The following is a 14,577-nucleotide window of genomic DNA, read 5'->3' on the forward strand; positions in this document are numbered from 1 at the left end:
TCGGCTCAGGTCATGATCCCGGGGTCCTGGGATTCAGCCCCCGCCCCACCATCAGGCTCCCTGCTCAGTGGGGAACCTGCTTCTCTCTCTGCCCTTCCCCCCCACTCATGCTCTCTGTTGCACGCACGCCCTATCTCCCTCTCTCAAATAAATAGAATCTTAAAAAAAAAAAAAAAAAAGATGAGAAACTAGAAGAAGGGGCCTAGGGGAGTCATGGAAATCAATGGAAGAAATTGCTCAAGAGGTAGGGAGTGGTACATGGTGTTGGTCCAAAAGGTTAAATAGAATAAGGAATAAAACATATCACTAAATATGGCAACTGAGAACTCAGTCGTAAGCTTATTAAGAACAGTATCCATAAAGTGGTGGTAGGAGAAATAGTAGACAGAGGGCTGAGGAAGCATAGGGAAGGGCATGAGGGATCAGTGTATGCGTTCAACAGAAAGATAGGAGCCCTGCCATGTGCACTTATGAGAAGGGCCAAGAAAATTTAATCTCATCTTCCTTCTGCTCTCCAGTGTCCTGAACCAAGAGCCAGGAGGTAAGGTACTCTAAAATCATAGGTTATCAGAAAATTTGCTACTGGAAAATGCATCAGTAAGAATGAAATATTCCACTTTTGCCTGGAGGATCTAAGTTACCTTGCCACAGAGAAGCAGCCTCAATTTGCATCTTTGGTGCAGAGCTTCAGATAAAAGGTTTCTAGACACAACCTTCAACACCTGTCTTAGCTTTATTACTTTCAAGGAAGCAGAGCCCTGGGTCCACTTCGCAATCCAGATCTGAGATTGACCGTTTTATACAAACCTGCTTTGTATAAAATCTATCAAAATCTGCTTTCATTTAAATCTAATCTAGACTCCACCATCACTCATAATCCTATGATAATTCTGTCCCTTTGATGATGGTGGTAGCTTCTCTGGCATGAGCTCTTTCTCACTGAAGGAGTCAGTAAGCCTCATTTTGCTAAATTGCAAGTTTGTTTCTGACAGTCTTAGGCTGCTTGGGCTAGGTCACGGGCATAACTCTGGGGGCAGGGCAGAGAGCAGATCTCAATGGATCTCAAGGGTCACGCAGGAAATTATCCAGCATAGAAATAAAGTCTCCTCCCCTCCCAGCCCCAGCAATTCTGATTCCCCCTACCATCTACAGACCAGAGTGCTGTGGAGGAAGTGTGGAGAGGGAGAAGAGGGAGATCTTCATTCACCCGGCGTTCACAGACATCTGGGGCTGAACAAAGTGTTGTAGAAATGAATCAGTCAGTCTCTGAGTGGGCCTTGAGGCAATAGAAAGATCTAGGCCCTTTATTAAGGCACAATGGAAGCACTGGGTCTCCTGACATTTGAAGGGCCGCCCCTTTCCCCCAACTGAAAGGAGTCCAAAAAAGTCAAAGGAAAAAGGGGATAAGGGAGAATGCCAAAAATGCCCTTCCTTTGAACACCATCTTTGTGCAGGCATCTGGGGGAGGCCGACTGGAGCAGGGTCATCTGCCAGCCAGGCCTGTAGGACCTCCCTTCTCTTGTTTATCTCCAGCCACATCTGGGTTAGCTGCCAGGGCCCGCCCCCACTCTGCCCTCACTGGAGGAACTCAAACATAAAGCCTCCTGCTAAGAATCCGTTTCATTTTGCTTTTACTGGTGGACCTGCTGTGGTTGGTCTGGGAGGGTTGAGCCCTGGTCGAGACCCTAACGGAGAGTGAGCTTCTCACCATGTCAGCCTCTTGCAGCTGGAAAGATGTTTTCCAGTATGAGACAAACAAAGTCCTCCAGATCCAGAGCGTGTATTACGGCCCCATTAAGTGGTTCTTCCACCTGCTGGTCCTTTCTTACATCAGGTAAGTGGGGCGTGGGGAGGACCCCAAATGTCTGCAGTAGTTGACAGCACAAAAATCCCCAAGGTACAGCTTCTGGTGCTTATCCTGAATTCCACGTGGTTTTAAATCTGAGACTTTTTTTCTCATAGCAAGTTGGGGCTGGAGGTGCCGGGGCGGGGGGGGGGGGGGCGTGTTGGGGAGGATGCAGCTGCAGGCGGGGTTGGGGGGGGGGAAACAGTGCTAGTCTGCTGCGGAAAGAAGCCACAAGAGGCAAAGCGACACTTTGGGTTCTACCCCAGGCCTGCCAGGGTGAGCTGGGCAGGGCATGCCTGGGGAAACCAGGAAACAGGGCAACACCCTGGATTCCGTGGGAGAAGGCAAGGATTCAGAGCACACCTCGTGATAATCCTGGCATCTGTCTGAGTCATCACCGCTTAGGGGGGGAACAGGATCAGACTCGTCAAGGTAACTAGGTCCTCTCTAGTGTCAGGAAGGCCCCCTCTTGCTCTTTTTCATTTTTGTTTCTTAACAGCTTATTGAGATATAATTCACACACTATACAACTCACTCATTTAAAGTGTACAATTTAGGGGCGCCCGGATGGCGCAGTCGGTTAAGCATCCAACTCTTGATTTTGGCTCAGGTCGTGATCTCAGGGTCTTGGGATTAAGCTCCGTGTCAGCTCCGTGCTCAGCGCGGAATCTGCTTGAGAAGCTCCCTCTCCCTCTCCCTCTGCCCCTCCCCCTGCTCACAAGCACACTCTCTCAAACAAATAAACAAATCTTTAAAAAAATAAAATGTACAATTTAGTGGGTGTTAGTATTCAGAGTTGTGGTGCAACTGTCACCACAATCAATTCTAGAACATTTCATCACCTCAAAAAGAAACTCCACAGCCCTAAGCCATCATCCCTCCCAATCCTTCCCAACCCCCATAGCTCTGGGGACCAGTGGGTTTACTCTCTGTCTCTGGGATTTGTCTACTCTGGACATGTCACAGAAATGGAATCATGCACTATGTGGTCCTTTGGGGCTGGTTTCTTCCACTCTGCATCATGTTTGCAAGGTGCATCCATGTTGAAACATGTATCTCTACTTCATTCCTCTGTATGGCCAAGTAATATTCCATTGTCGGGATAGACCTTTTTTTTGGGGAGGGGGTGGACATTTGGGTTGTTTCCAGTTTGGGGCTATTATGGATAATGGATAATGCTGCTATGAATATGGGTGTATGCGTGTTTGCATGAGCATGTTTGCAGTCTTCTTGGGTATTGTACCTACAAGTGAAACCGAAAGATCATTCAGTAACTTTATTTTTGACATTTTAAGGAATGACCCATTTTCGGGCATCACAATTCCAAGGTAACAGGTGACGTGACTTCCTGGTATTCTTGGCACACAATTTCCTAAAAGCAGATTCTTATATATAAGAACAGATTATTATGACAGTACCTTGTAATGATAAATATTTTTCTCTCATATGGTGGAATCTTATCTTGCATGCATTTAATTCCCTCAAATCCAGTAATGCATGTTCCATGGGAGCCTGGAGAGAGCACAATTTCAACAGGGCAATGACCGAGCAAATGTGTGCCCCAGACCAGGCATGAGATGGGGTACCTAAGTTGGGGATCCTTGCCAGTCTGTTCCCACATGCTTTCGATGGAGTGACCACCTTACCACCCTACCTGTGAATCTAGATACATACTCTCCCACCCTACATGCCCCCTAAAATAAACCACCTCTTTCATCTTCACCCGGAGCAAAACTGGAAAAACAGCAACTTGTTCCAGAACTGGAGGAAAAAAATAGGCTCTGATGGACTTGTTGGAAGGTAGAAGGTCTGTTTGCTGCGCCTTGTGGACAACTGAAGGTTTTACCAAAGGCGGTGTTAACAAGACATGATTTTTTACCTGAAGCACTGACTTTAGAAGGTAACCCCTATGTAAAACGCTACTCCATTTTTTTTTTATATTTTAAAAGATAAAACTGAAGAAAAACTATTGCCAGCTTTGTTTTTTCCCTCTGTGTTAATGGAATATCTATTTACATCCCACTGAATGGAGTCCCATAGACCACAGCTTGGGAAATGCTGCCTTAAGTTGTACTGTGAGGCCTCAAGTTGATAAAACTGCAACTTGGCCATTTGTAAAAAGGGTAGACCCATGGTGCACAGGGATTAGGGGTGGTAGTTTGCCCCAAATAGGACTGGTGTGGACCACAGGTTGGAAGTCCAGACAGGCTCAGGTAATATCCAAGATATGTAGCAGCAGGTGGTGGGTTCTAGCCATGGAGTCCTCAGTTCAGAGCCTGTCCATACTAGGGTTGCAAAGGCAAAGAGCCAGGATAATGAAGTAAGACAGGGCTTCAGTTATTGAGACTGGGGTACAAAGAAGGGGCTGTCAATAGAAGAAATAAGACAAGAGGCTGGTTAGCTTCTCATAGTCCCTCAAAGTTCAGAGAGGACTCAAAGGCAGGGGCTGCAGCTATAGGCAGGGTCAAGTGGCTCCAGCTTCCAGGGTTACAGGATGCTGAATAGGCCTGTGCTATTTGGATAGTAAGTGTGTGTTTGGACAGTAAGTGACAGAGACCTAACTCAAGTTAGGCACCAAGCCACACAGTGGAAGAGATGGAGCTGCCCTCAGACAAGGATGGTTATAAAAGCTCAAACTATGTCATTGGGTTGGGTCTCTCTCCCCCACATCGTGGCTCTATTTGGCCTTGTTCTTGAATAGGTTCTCTATGTAGCAAGATGCCACACTCATATCGTAACTCCAGAGGAACAGGCAAGTCTTTCCTGATAGCTGTGGCATGAAAGTCCCAGGGAAGTCTCTGGTTGGTAGAGCTTGGATTACATATCCACTCCTGAACCAATCCCTCGTGGCTGAGGGCATGGTGTCCCCTGATTGGCCAATCCTGAGTCATGTGCTCACTCCTGTGGCAGGAAGTAGGGACAGGGTGCAGGGCTCAAGGAGCCCAGTCTGAACCATATCCAGTGACTTTACCTTAGGAAAGAAGAATAATGTTGCCAGAAGAAATGGGAAAAGAAAGGGGGGGTGGGGCAAAGGAAAAACATCCATTACAGGGTCTTTCCAAAAGCCAGACATTCCAGAGACTTCTGAAGTCTACTGCTCTATCCTTGGCTTGTTTCAGCCCTGCACCTGGGCTGTGGAGACTCTGTCCCAGGTTATTGCCAGGGCAGGGCCCTTGGTATTCTCAACAGAGATTTCCTCTGAGAATCAGCTCCTGAATTCCACAGGGCTTTCCAATCCATGATTATGTTTTGTCCCCTGGCCTCAAAGAGGTGGGAGGAGTGGGATAATGATGATTATACTCCCAGGAAAACTAACTGAAAAAACCTGAATGACAATAAAAATAACTTCCTTATACAGTTGGCTTTATTTATATCATCTCAATTGATATGCTGGGATATAAGTATTCTTTTCATTATTGCACAGATAAGGAAAGAAAAGCTATGAAAGATGGAGTTAATTTCTAAAAGATCATCCAGGTAGAAAGTGTGTTTTAAAAAGGATTCAAATCCAAAACCAATCCAATGCTCTTAACCCAGAAAGCACACTACTGAAGGGTAACCGGGCAGACTGTGAAAGTCTGAGTACTAGGCCTCCTCAATCCCTGGCCAATCAATCCTTCTTCCTTCTTCACCACGAACTTCGTCCTTCTGCATTGGCCTGGGCAAGTGCAGGACAGGGAGGGAGGCTGAAATGAGGATCCCATAAGCTTACCCTTTTCTATTGTTCATTCATTCCCCCAAATAAATTTTAGACTATCTACTATAAGTCAGGCACTATTCATGGCTCTAGAGATTATAACAGTGAGTGAAACAAAGTTCCTACAACTCATGGGGTTATATGCCAGTGGAGGAGAGAGATATGATACAAAAAAAGCAAAGAAAGACACAATAAAATATCTGATGGTGATAAATGCTATGAAGAGTAATAAAGCAGAGAACAGAGAATGATAATGGGCAAATATGAGTGCGTGTGGGATAGAGACATTTGGGCTGAGCTCTGCATGAAGGGAGGGAACAAGACATGAAGTATCTAGGAGAAGAGTATTTCTGGTGGAGGGAACAGCAAGTACAAAGGCCCTGAGGTAGAGACTTGATAGGGCACTCAAGGAAAAGCAAGGTCAGTTTGGCTGGAGCAGAGGAAACAAGTTAGTGAATGAGAGGAAGGGCATGAACTGGAGAGAGAACACTGGTCGGGGAGAAAGGGCAGATCATTCGGGGCCTTGGAGGCCACTCTGAGTTCTCTGGATTTTATTCTGAGTGAGTTGAGAAGCCGTAGGAGGATTTTAAGCAGAGAAGTAAAAGATATTTTCATTTTCTTGGGAAGATTTCCCTCCTCCTTGGAGACCAGCCCTCTCAGAAGATTTTCCAGTGAATACAGAAGAGTAGGGAAGATTGAGAGAAAAACAGGAGAACAGACTCCACTCAAACTGCTTCTCCCTCAGCCAGTCAACCTCTACTCAGGCTAACAGAAAGCACCATGAAGATGGTGCTGTTGTGCTGGTTTGTGGCTGTTAAATGTAGTTCCTGGCTGGCTGCCTGTTTCATGGGAGGGTTGCCACACACCTTCCTGTGAGGTTGGGCCTTTTCCAACTGAGTGGAAGTGAGTCCACCCCAGAGATGGGAGGGGACGCCAGAGGCCGGGGAGGGGCAAATCCAACCCAGGCATGCCCCCCCCCCCCCCCCGTGGTGCCTGCCACTTGAGGGCAACAGAAACATGAAGAGATTTGCCACATTCTCATCCTACCCTGAACTCCTGGGTGATGTGATAGAGATGGGGGGCTCCAGAGAAAACCCACTTCAGGAGGAGACCGCCTCTAGGAAGAGGAGAATCCAGCCACCTGATTCAAGGGACCAAAAGAACAGCGAATGCACATATCTGAAAGCAAAAAAGAGGAGCAGCCCACAGGACAGCATATTCCAGAAGCTGGTGAGAGAGGAGGGAGGAGCAGGGGCCAAGGGCAGAGAGGTAGGCAAGGGCCAGACCACGGAAGAGTTGGAATTTGTTCCTCAGGGCCATGGGAAGCCGCTGACAGGGTTTACAGAGGGGATTGCAACCATTTGATTCCTGTTTCTAAAAGCACTCTTGGGCCTCTGTGCAGAAGGCAGATGATAGGGGGCAAGAGTGATGTGAGGAGGGCAGTGAGGGGGCGCCGACGTCGCCCCGATGAGAGAGGCAGTGAACCGGATGGTAACAGGGTAGCACAGGTGGGCAGAAGTGGGCAAAACAGGGATAAGTTTTGGAGGCAGAACTGGCAGATTTGCTAGGAGGCAGAAGACGACTCTGGGTTCCCAGGTGGATGAGGATGCCTTTACTGACAGGAGGAAGACTGAGGGGCGGCACGCTTGTCGACTAACAGCATTGTTGGCCATGTCAAGCAAGCAAACAACTACTACCATCTATCGGCATCCCTCCATTAATGTCTACGCTAAAACATTAAGGAAGCTGGAGGCACACAGTCTACTGAAATGGTCATTTCAAATGAATAAATTTAGCTTTATGGAGAGCTTGCTTTGTTGTCCTGGTTTTCTCATTGCACCCTGGAAACCGAGGTTTCTCTGTGGACCAGCTCTCACACACGCACGGGCTTCTAGGCACCACCACTCCAGCCCAGCCTCCCACCCAGGGCAGGAACCTCCCAGCCCTCCTGGGTTTTTAACACAGTGCTGAAAAGAGGAACGATGGATTATTCACAGAGCAGCACGCATCAGCTGGCTGACGTGCAAGATGCCAAGAAGGGGAGGCAAAGGTGGGACTGGAGAAGCCGGCAAGGATCATATTATGAACAGCCTTGAACTTCATCCTGAGGACACTGAGAAAGCACGGAGAGTCTTCCCCACCCTGCCACCAACATTTCATTATGAAAAATTTCAACCATATAGATTTGCCTTTTCTAGACAATATTTCTTCTCAAACTCAGCAGAGCAGATTCTATTTAGAACCAGATACCCTGCCCAATATAATACTAACATCTCCTTATTACAGAAAAAGAAACAATGACCCAGAAAAGTTAAGTAACTTAACATACGGCTATGTAGCTAGTAAGTGGTAGAGCCAAGACTGAACCCAAGCTTCTCACTCCAGAGCCCAAACTTTTACTACTAAATCACATAGAATATGGAGGAGACAGGAGCACAAATGGAGGGAAGGAGACCATTCAGGAGGCTACTGGGGGGTCCAGGTGAGAGGTGATGGTGACCTGGACTGACAGCGGTAGAGGAGAGAAGTAGATGAATAGCATTAGGAAGATAAAACAAGGTTTGACAATTGAATGGTTGAGGGGTGATGACGGATGGGATACTAAGGAATGTTTCTGGATTGGGCAACTGATGTGTGGTGGGAGAACTTATTGGGATGGGAATGGGAGGGAGCCCATCTGGGGTGGAAGATGAGTTCAGAACTGAAGGCACTGCGTTTGTCATGTATATGGGACATACAAATTTAGATGCTTAGTAGATAGACAGATAGATAGGTGAATCTGGAACTAGAGATAGAGCTTTTTATATCACCAGCGTATAGATGGTAACTAGAACCATGGAAGTAGCTACAATTGACCAGAAAGCGCAGATGTAAAGGAGAAGGCAAGGACGGCTTAGAACAGATCCCTGAGGAATGCTAACATTTAAGCGATGGGGAGCACAGAAGTTCCTGAAGGATTCTCAGATGGGTGGCCATGGAGATCCAAAGAAAGTCAGGAGAATGTGGATTCCAGGAAGCTAAGGGAAGAAGGGGAAGGGGTTGCATGGTCATCGGGGTCAAACGCTGCTGAGAGTTTTATGAAGATCAGATCTGTAGTATGTCTATCAGATGTAGCAAGGATGACGTTGCTGTTTACTTGGCAAGAGAGGCTTTAGAGAAGTGGTGGAGAGGGAGCCAGACTGGAGTGGGCGGAGGAGTGAATGGAGATGCAGAAGGGGATGTGGTGACTCACTCTTTCAAGGGACTTGGCTACAAAGGAGAAAAGAGGCACTGAGTGGTCGTGGTAGGAGAAGAATGTGGGGTCGGGAGAGGGTTTATTTTTAAGGTGGGAAATGATGTCGGAATGCAGATGGAAAGGAGATCAGAGAAAGGGAGATGATGAGATAAATGAAAATCACCACCACCACTACCACCATCATCATCATCTGTCACCAACTAGCAACCACAAAGAAAGCTTATTCTTTTCTGGGACTAACCATTAGACATTTCTTCCTTACACTGAGCCCAAATCAGTCTCCCTGTATTCTACCCTTTAGTCAGAGTTCTGCCCCGTGATCTCTCTTGTAGTTGACACTCTTGAAATGGCTGTAACCTGCTATTGAATTTTTGTTTACTATCTCAGCCAAGCCCACAAAACCACACTCTTGTTTTGTCAAGGCTCTCTTAAGTGGTGCATGCATTCTTGCTTTGCTGGTGGAAGCATGAAATGGTTCAACTTTTTGTGGTTTGGCAAAATGAATTGAAATATGAAATGTATGCATCCTTTAACCCAGAAATTTATCTTAGGGTGTGAAATTTATCTTTGGTGTGAAAAGATTCTTTTGCAAGTACATGCCTGGTGACATGAGAGAGGAGGGAGGGGAGGCAATGAAGCATAGTGCTGAAGAGAACAGACTGAGCCTCCATGGTGAAAGATTGAATGTTTACCCCCCGAAGATCAAGAACAAGACAAGGATGCCTGTTTTCACTGCTGCTATTCAACATTGTACTGGAAGTTCTAGCCAGAGCAATTAGGCAAGGAAAAGAAATACAAGGCATCCAAATTGGAAAGGAAGAAGTAAAACACCACTCGGATAATATGATCCTATATATGGAGAATCCAAAAGAAGTCACAAAAAGCAATTAAAGTTAATAAACCAATTCATTAAAGTTTTGAGGTACAAGATCAACACATAAAAATCAGTTGTGTTTCTGTACACCAGCAAGAGGAAATTAAAAAAGGAAATTAAGAAAATAATTGCATTTATAATAGCACCCAAAAGAGCATAAGCTGTGGGGCCAGGGTTGCTACTCTGTGTCTTAGTCTTTTGGGCCACTATAACAAAATACCACAGACGGAGTGGCTTATAAACAACAGAAATGTGCTTTTCTGGAGACAGGTCTGGAGGCTGGGAATTCTAAGATCAAGGTGCTGGCAGATAAGGTGTTCGGTGAGTATGCACTGCCTGGTTCATAGACAGCCATCGTTTTGCTGTGCCCTCACATAGTAGAAGGGGCAAGGAGTTTCTGGAAACTCTTTTATAAGGGCATTAATCCCTTCAGCCCTCATGACCTAATTACTTCCCAAAGGCCTCACCTCCTAATGCCATCACACTAGGGGTTAGGTTTCAACATTTGAATGTTAGGGAGTCACAAACATTCAGTCCATAGCACTATGTGGATTTAGGCTCGCTTTGTCTGTACCACAGTTTGCTCAGATATAAGGCGGGGATGATACCAGGACCTTCCTTACAGGGTTGTTTTGGGGGAGGTGAGAATTGAAAGAGTTAATATATATTATTAACATATGCTTAAAAGAGTGCTTGGCACACAGTAAGAGCTATATCTGGGTTACCAAAAAAAATGTTTACAATTGGAAAAACAGCAAAACTTCCAGTTAAATATCCACCAGGAAGAGACAGGGGGCAAATTATCACAACTCGCCTCTTAGGTTGAACTATATGGAATTGCCAGTATCTACTCCTTTGGTCTAAAAAATGAGCAATTTCATATGTTCCAATCTAAACACTAGAATGCTCTGTAACCATCAAAAGTGATTCCATATCATAGATCTATCTTTATCATAACATTTATCACTACTGTTGTGGAAAGATTTAATAATATATTACTGAGTAAAAATAGCAAGTTACATAAAGCATGTAGAGTGTGGCCATGTGTGGGTGTCAAGGTGTGGGCATAAAGAGATACCTGGAAGATACCCTGTTTCAACAGCAGTAACCTCTGGGAGGGAGAATGTTAGAAGCTTTTCATATTCTTTGTGCAGTTCTGTGAAATTTACACTTTTACAACAATTAAAGGGGTTTTCTTGAAAAATGTGGTTCATAAAACCCAAACACAGGGGCTGCCTAATGTGGCCATAGGCCACTGGCTTACCACCACCCAAGAGTGAAATATTCTACTTCTTTCACTGCAGCTTAAGATAACACTAGTTGTCTTGTCGTTTTGTTTTCTTCTGGATGATATAACACAATGTTCGTTCATATGGGCTCAGGATTATCTAAAAATTTCGGGCCTCTAACAAAAACTTCTGCCACCTTGGGTGGGCTCTGGTTTGTACTGGCATAACTTGAGTTTTTTAGTTCAAGGTCAGGATTTTACATGTATCTGTTATTTTTCCTCTAGTTGATAAACTTTAACTAATAGATTAAGATTCACTCTCTGTTCTCCATGTAGTTGAATGTGTAGAAAGTACTGTATTCTGGAATACAAGTTCTTTGAATGAGGGGAAGCATTAGAAGGAAGGGTTTTCCAGAAGTGTTGGCTGATGGAAAAGAAATGCAATAGCCAAAGGAAATTAGAAGTGAAGACGATGTCTTAGTTAAGCCGTGGGTACCAAGGAACTGAAACCTCTTCACTCTAGCTCAGGAAAAGGTGGGGTAGGGTGAAGGCTGGGCGCCGGGGAGGGGCTCTTAAAAAGCTACAACAGGCCAACTATATTGGGGTAGGCTGAAAAATGGCCCACAAAAGATTTCCACCCCAATCTCCAGGACCTATGAATCTGTATGGGTAAAAGGAACTTTGCAGATGTGATTGAGTTCAAGGTCTTGAGATGGGGATTTTATTCTTGATTATCTGAGTGTCCCCAGTGTAATTACAAGAGTCCTCAAAAGAGGGGAAGCAAGAGGGTCAAAGTCAGAAAAAGAAGATATGACAATGGGAGCTGAGGTTGGAGTGACGTGGCTAGGAGCCCAGGAATGCCAAGACAGCTTCTAGAAGCTGGAAAAGGTGAGGAACAGATTCTCTCGTGGAGCCTCCAGCCCTCCAGGAGTCACCTTGATTTCACCCCCATAAGACCAATTTTAGGTATCTGACCCCCAGAACTAAGAGAATAAATTTGCATTAAGACACTAAGTTTGTGGTAATTTGTTACAGGAGCAATGGAAAACTAATACAGTCGGTACTTAACTTGCCTTGGGGGTGCAGGCTCTCCTCCACTCTCTTCTCAGTGCATCTCTTGCTGTCCTTGGCCCCTTGCGGAGCTCACCCCACTGCTGAGTGGGACCGGGATGGAAATAATTGGATTCTTCTCTTGGGGTTATAAACACAGAAAGCAGAGGCTGTAGGCTCAACTTCTCCGTGAGGCACAGAGGACAGTGTCCCCAGCCCACAGTGCCTTTAGGCGCCAAGAAAATGTTGGCCTTGAGGTAAGTGTCAGTTACCCAGATTTGAGGGTGGTTCACTTTCAGATCCCATCCTTTCGCTTTAGAGTTACCTTTACTCAGTGAGCCCAGGCGCTGTGAGGAAGAGTCAGGCTCTGCTGAGCTGTGCTTCCCGGCCTGAGGCCCTCTGAGGGCTCTCTCACCATGCTGGCACGGGCCCAGGGCCCCTGGAGGTGCCAATAAGAGAAAACCCTTCATATTCAGAGTGTGCAGGTCCTCTTCATGGTGGGCACCTTCGTCTACACCTGTAGAGTCGGTGCTGTGTACAAGCCTCAGAGCTGCACAGCTGAGCTCATTCTCTGTCCTTCCCTCCTCCCCATCCCTCTACAGCCCCCCTCTGAGGCCAGACCTGCCTGTGAGTGCCCGCTTTCCCTCACATTAGTCCTCTTCGACCTCCCCAGGCTCGGCAGCTTTCCACCCCACCAACTCTTTCTCCCCATCGTACAAGGGGTCAGTAAGCCCCCAGCTCCTTCGTGCCCGTGCACCAGAGGGACCGGTGGGTTTTTGGTCTTCAGCATGCACAGAATTGTAGCTTCTTCGAGCTGCAAGTTCACAAGGATCAGGGAGCCAGGCAGCCATCCCCTTGTTCAGGGACTACACCAACGGCCAGAGGTGACATGGCTTGTCTGAGTCTTAGGGACAGTCGTTAGGGCAGGATACCATCAACTCTTTTCCTCTTTTTTTCCTTTGATGCAGCTCTTGTATGATAGGTTCATTATCATACAAAGGCAAGTTTTCTGACTTATGAGAGGGTTGGATTCCGTTACAGCTGATCTATAATATGTTGTGTGCCTGAAATGAGTATGACAGATTCAAATCGAGCTTCCCAAATGGTGGGCCAAACTAACCCAGTGTTATTCTGGGAGAATGTCGCCATGTCTGACTTGGAAACACTGCACAGGCCATGTTCACATTGTTATGCTAGGCTGAAATACGCTGTTGAGCAAGTATTATATTTGCCTATGGAACTGTATGTCATAGCTCCTTCTCATATATGCTGATTGGACCTAAAATCTGGATCTCTAGCTCCAAAGTCCTTCTTGATGAGATTTCTTTTTTTTTTTTATTTTCCTTAGGATTTTATTTTTGAGTAATCTCTACACCCAACATGGGGCTCAAACTCACAACCCCAAGATCCAGAACTGCACACACTCCACCACCAACTGAGCAGGCCAGCCACCCCTGATGAACTTTCTCTTTTAATGAATGGTATATAAATACTAAAATATATTGACAATAATGTAGTAAACACCCATGTGCCACCATCCAATTTAAGAAATAAAATATTATTAATCCAGCTTTAGCTCCCTGCAGGCCCCGCCTGGATCCCACTCTCTTCCCTCTCCTCTTTGAAACACCATCCTGAATTTGGCATTTGTCATTCTGTGTTTGTTTTTATATTTCTACAACATATGTCTATAGCTAAAACACATTTTTTCCCTTTTTTATTGGGGTGAGATTCATATCACATGAAATAACCCTTGTAAAGTGATCAAATCAGTGGCATTCAATAATACATTGTTGTACATCCACCACCTCTATCTAGTTCCAAAACATTTTCACCACTCCAAAGGGAAACCACTCGCGTTCACAGTCACTGTGGCTCCCCAGCCCCGGCACCCATCAGTCAACTCTGTCGCTGTGGATTTACCTATTCTGGATTATTTCACATAAATAGAATCATACAACATGTGACCTTTTGTATTTGTCTTCTTTTCCTTAGCATAATGTTTTTGAGGTTCCTACACAGCACAGCATGTCTCAGTACTTTATTCCTTTTTATAGCTGAGTAATATTTCATCACACAGGTAGACCACATTTTGTTTATCTGTTCGTCTACTGCTGAATATGTGGGCTGTGTCCGTCTTTAGGCTATTATGAATAGTGCTGCTATGAGCACACACGGACAGGCATTTGTCTGAATGTAGAATGCAGTTTTGGATTTCTTTAAACTTTACATCATACTGTGGCATATAGGGTTAAGAGGTCTGGCTCTGGGCTAGACAGTAGACCAACTGAGGACCTCAGTTCTGCCACTGACGATCTGTGTTATCTTGGGCAATTTCCTTTACCTCTCAGCCCATTTTCTCATCTACAAAAGCGATGATAACAGTAACCATCTCCTATTGCTGTGAAGATTAAACAGATGACGCATGAAGAGCACTTGGCATGTACTAAGTGCTCAATAAAGGGCAGCTGCTATTATCAATATTAATTATAAACCAGGTGGATGTTTCTGGAAAATAGGTGGCTGACCTGCTGGACACATCCTTAGGCGTTGATGTGTTTGCTCAGCCCCAGGACAAAACAGGTGGACCAATCTGGAGCGGGACTCTGGTATTTGAGAAGTTGCCCTGTAAATCAGGGTCTATATT

At 45.6% G+C, this 14,577-nt stretch overlaps 1 protein-coding gene across 2 annotated transcripts in view; it reads left to right on the plus strand.

Moving 5' to 3' along the window:
• Positions 1-1,600: 1,600 nt before the first annotated feature.
• The window catches only part of P2RX7 (purinergic receptor P2X 7), a 44,678-nt gene continuing 31,701 nt past the window's right edge, over positions 1,601-14,577 (plus strand). For both annotated transcript variants that reach the window (XM_028116400.2, XM_028116401.2), the window contains exon 1: positions 1,601-1,834. In XM_028116400.2, the coding sequence (XP_027972201.1) occupies positions 1,710-1,834 (125 nt within the window). In that variant the 5' untranslated portion in view covers positions 1,601-1,709. The remainder of the gene's footprint in view (positions 1,835-14,577) is intronic.

This window comes from Eumetopias jubatus, unplaced genomic scaffold (genome assembly GCF_037043125.1).
Source record: "Eumetopias jubatus isolate StellerSeaLion01/CBP00866 unplaced genomic scaffold, mEumJub1_p1.0 scaffold_16, whole genome shotgun sequence".
Lineage (NCBI taxonomy): Eukaryota > Metazoa > Chordata > Mammalia > Carnivora > Otariidae > Eumetopias > Eumetopias jubatus.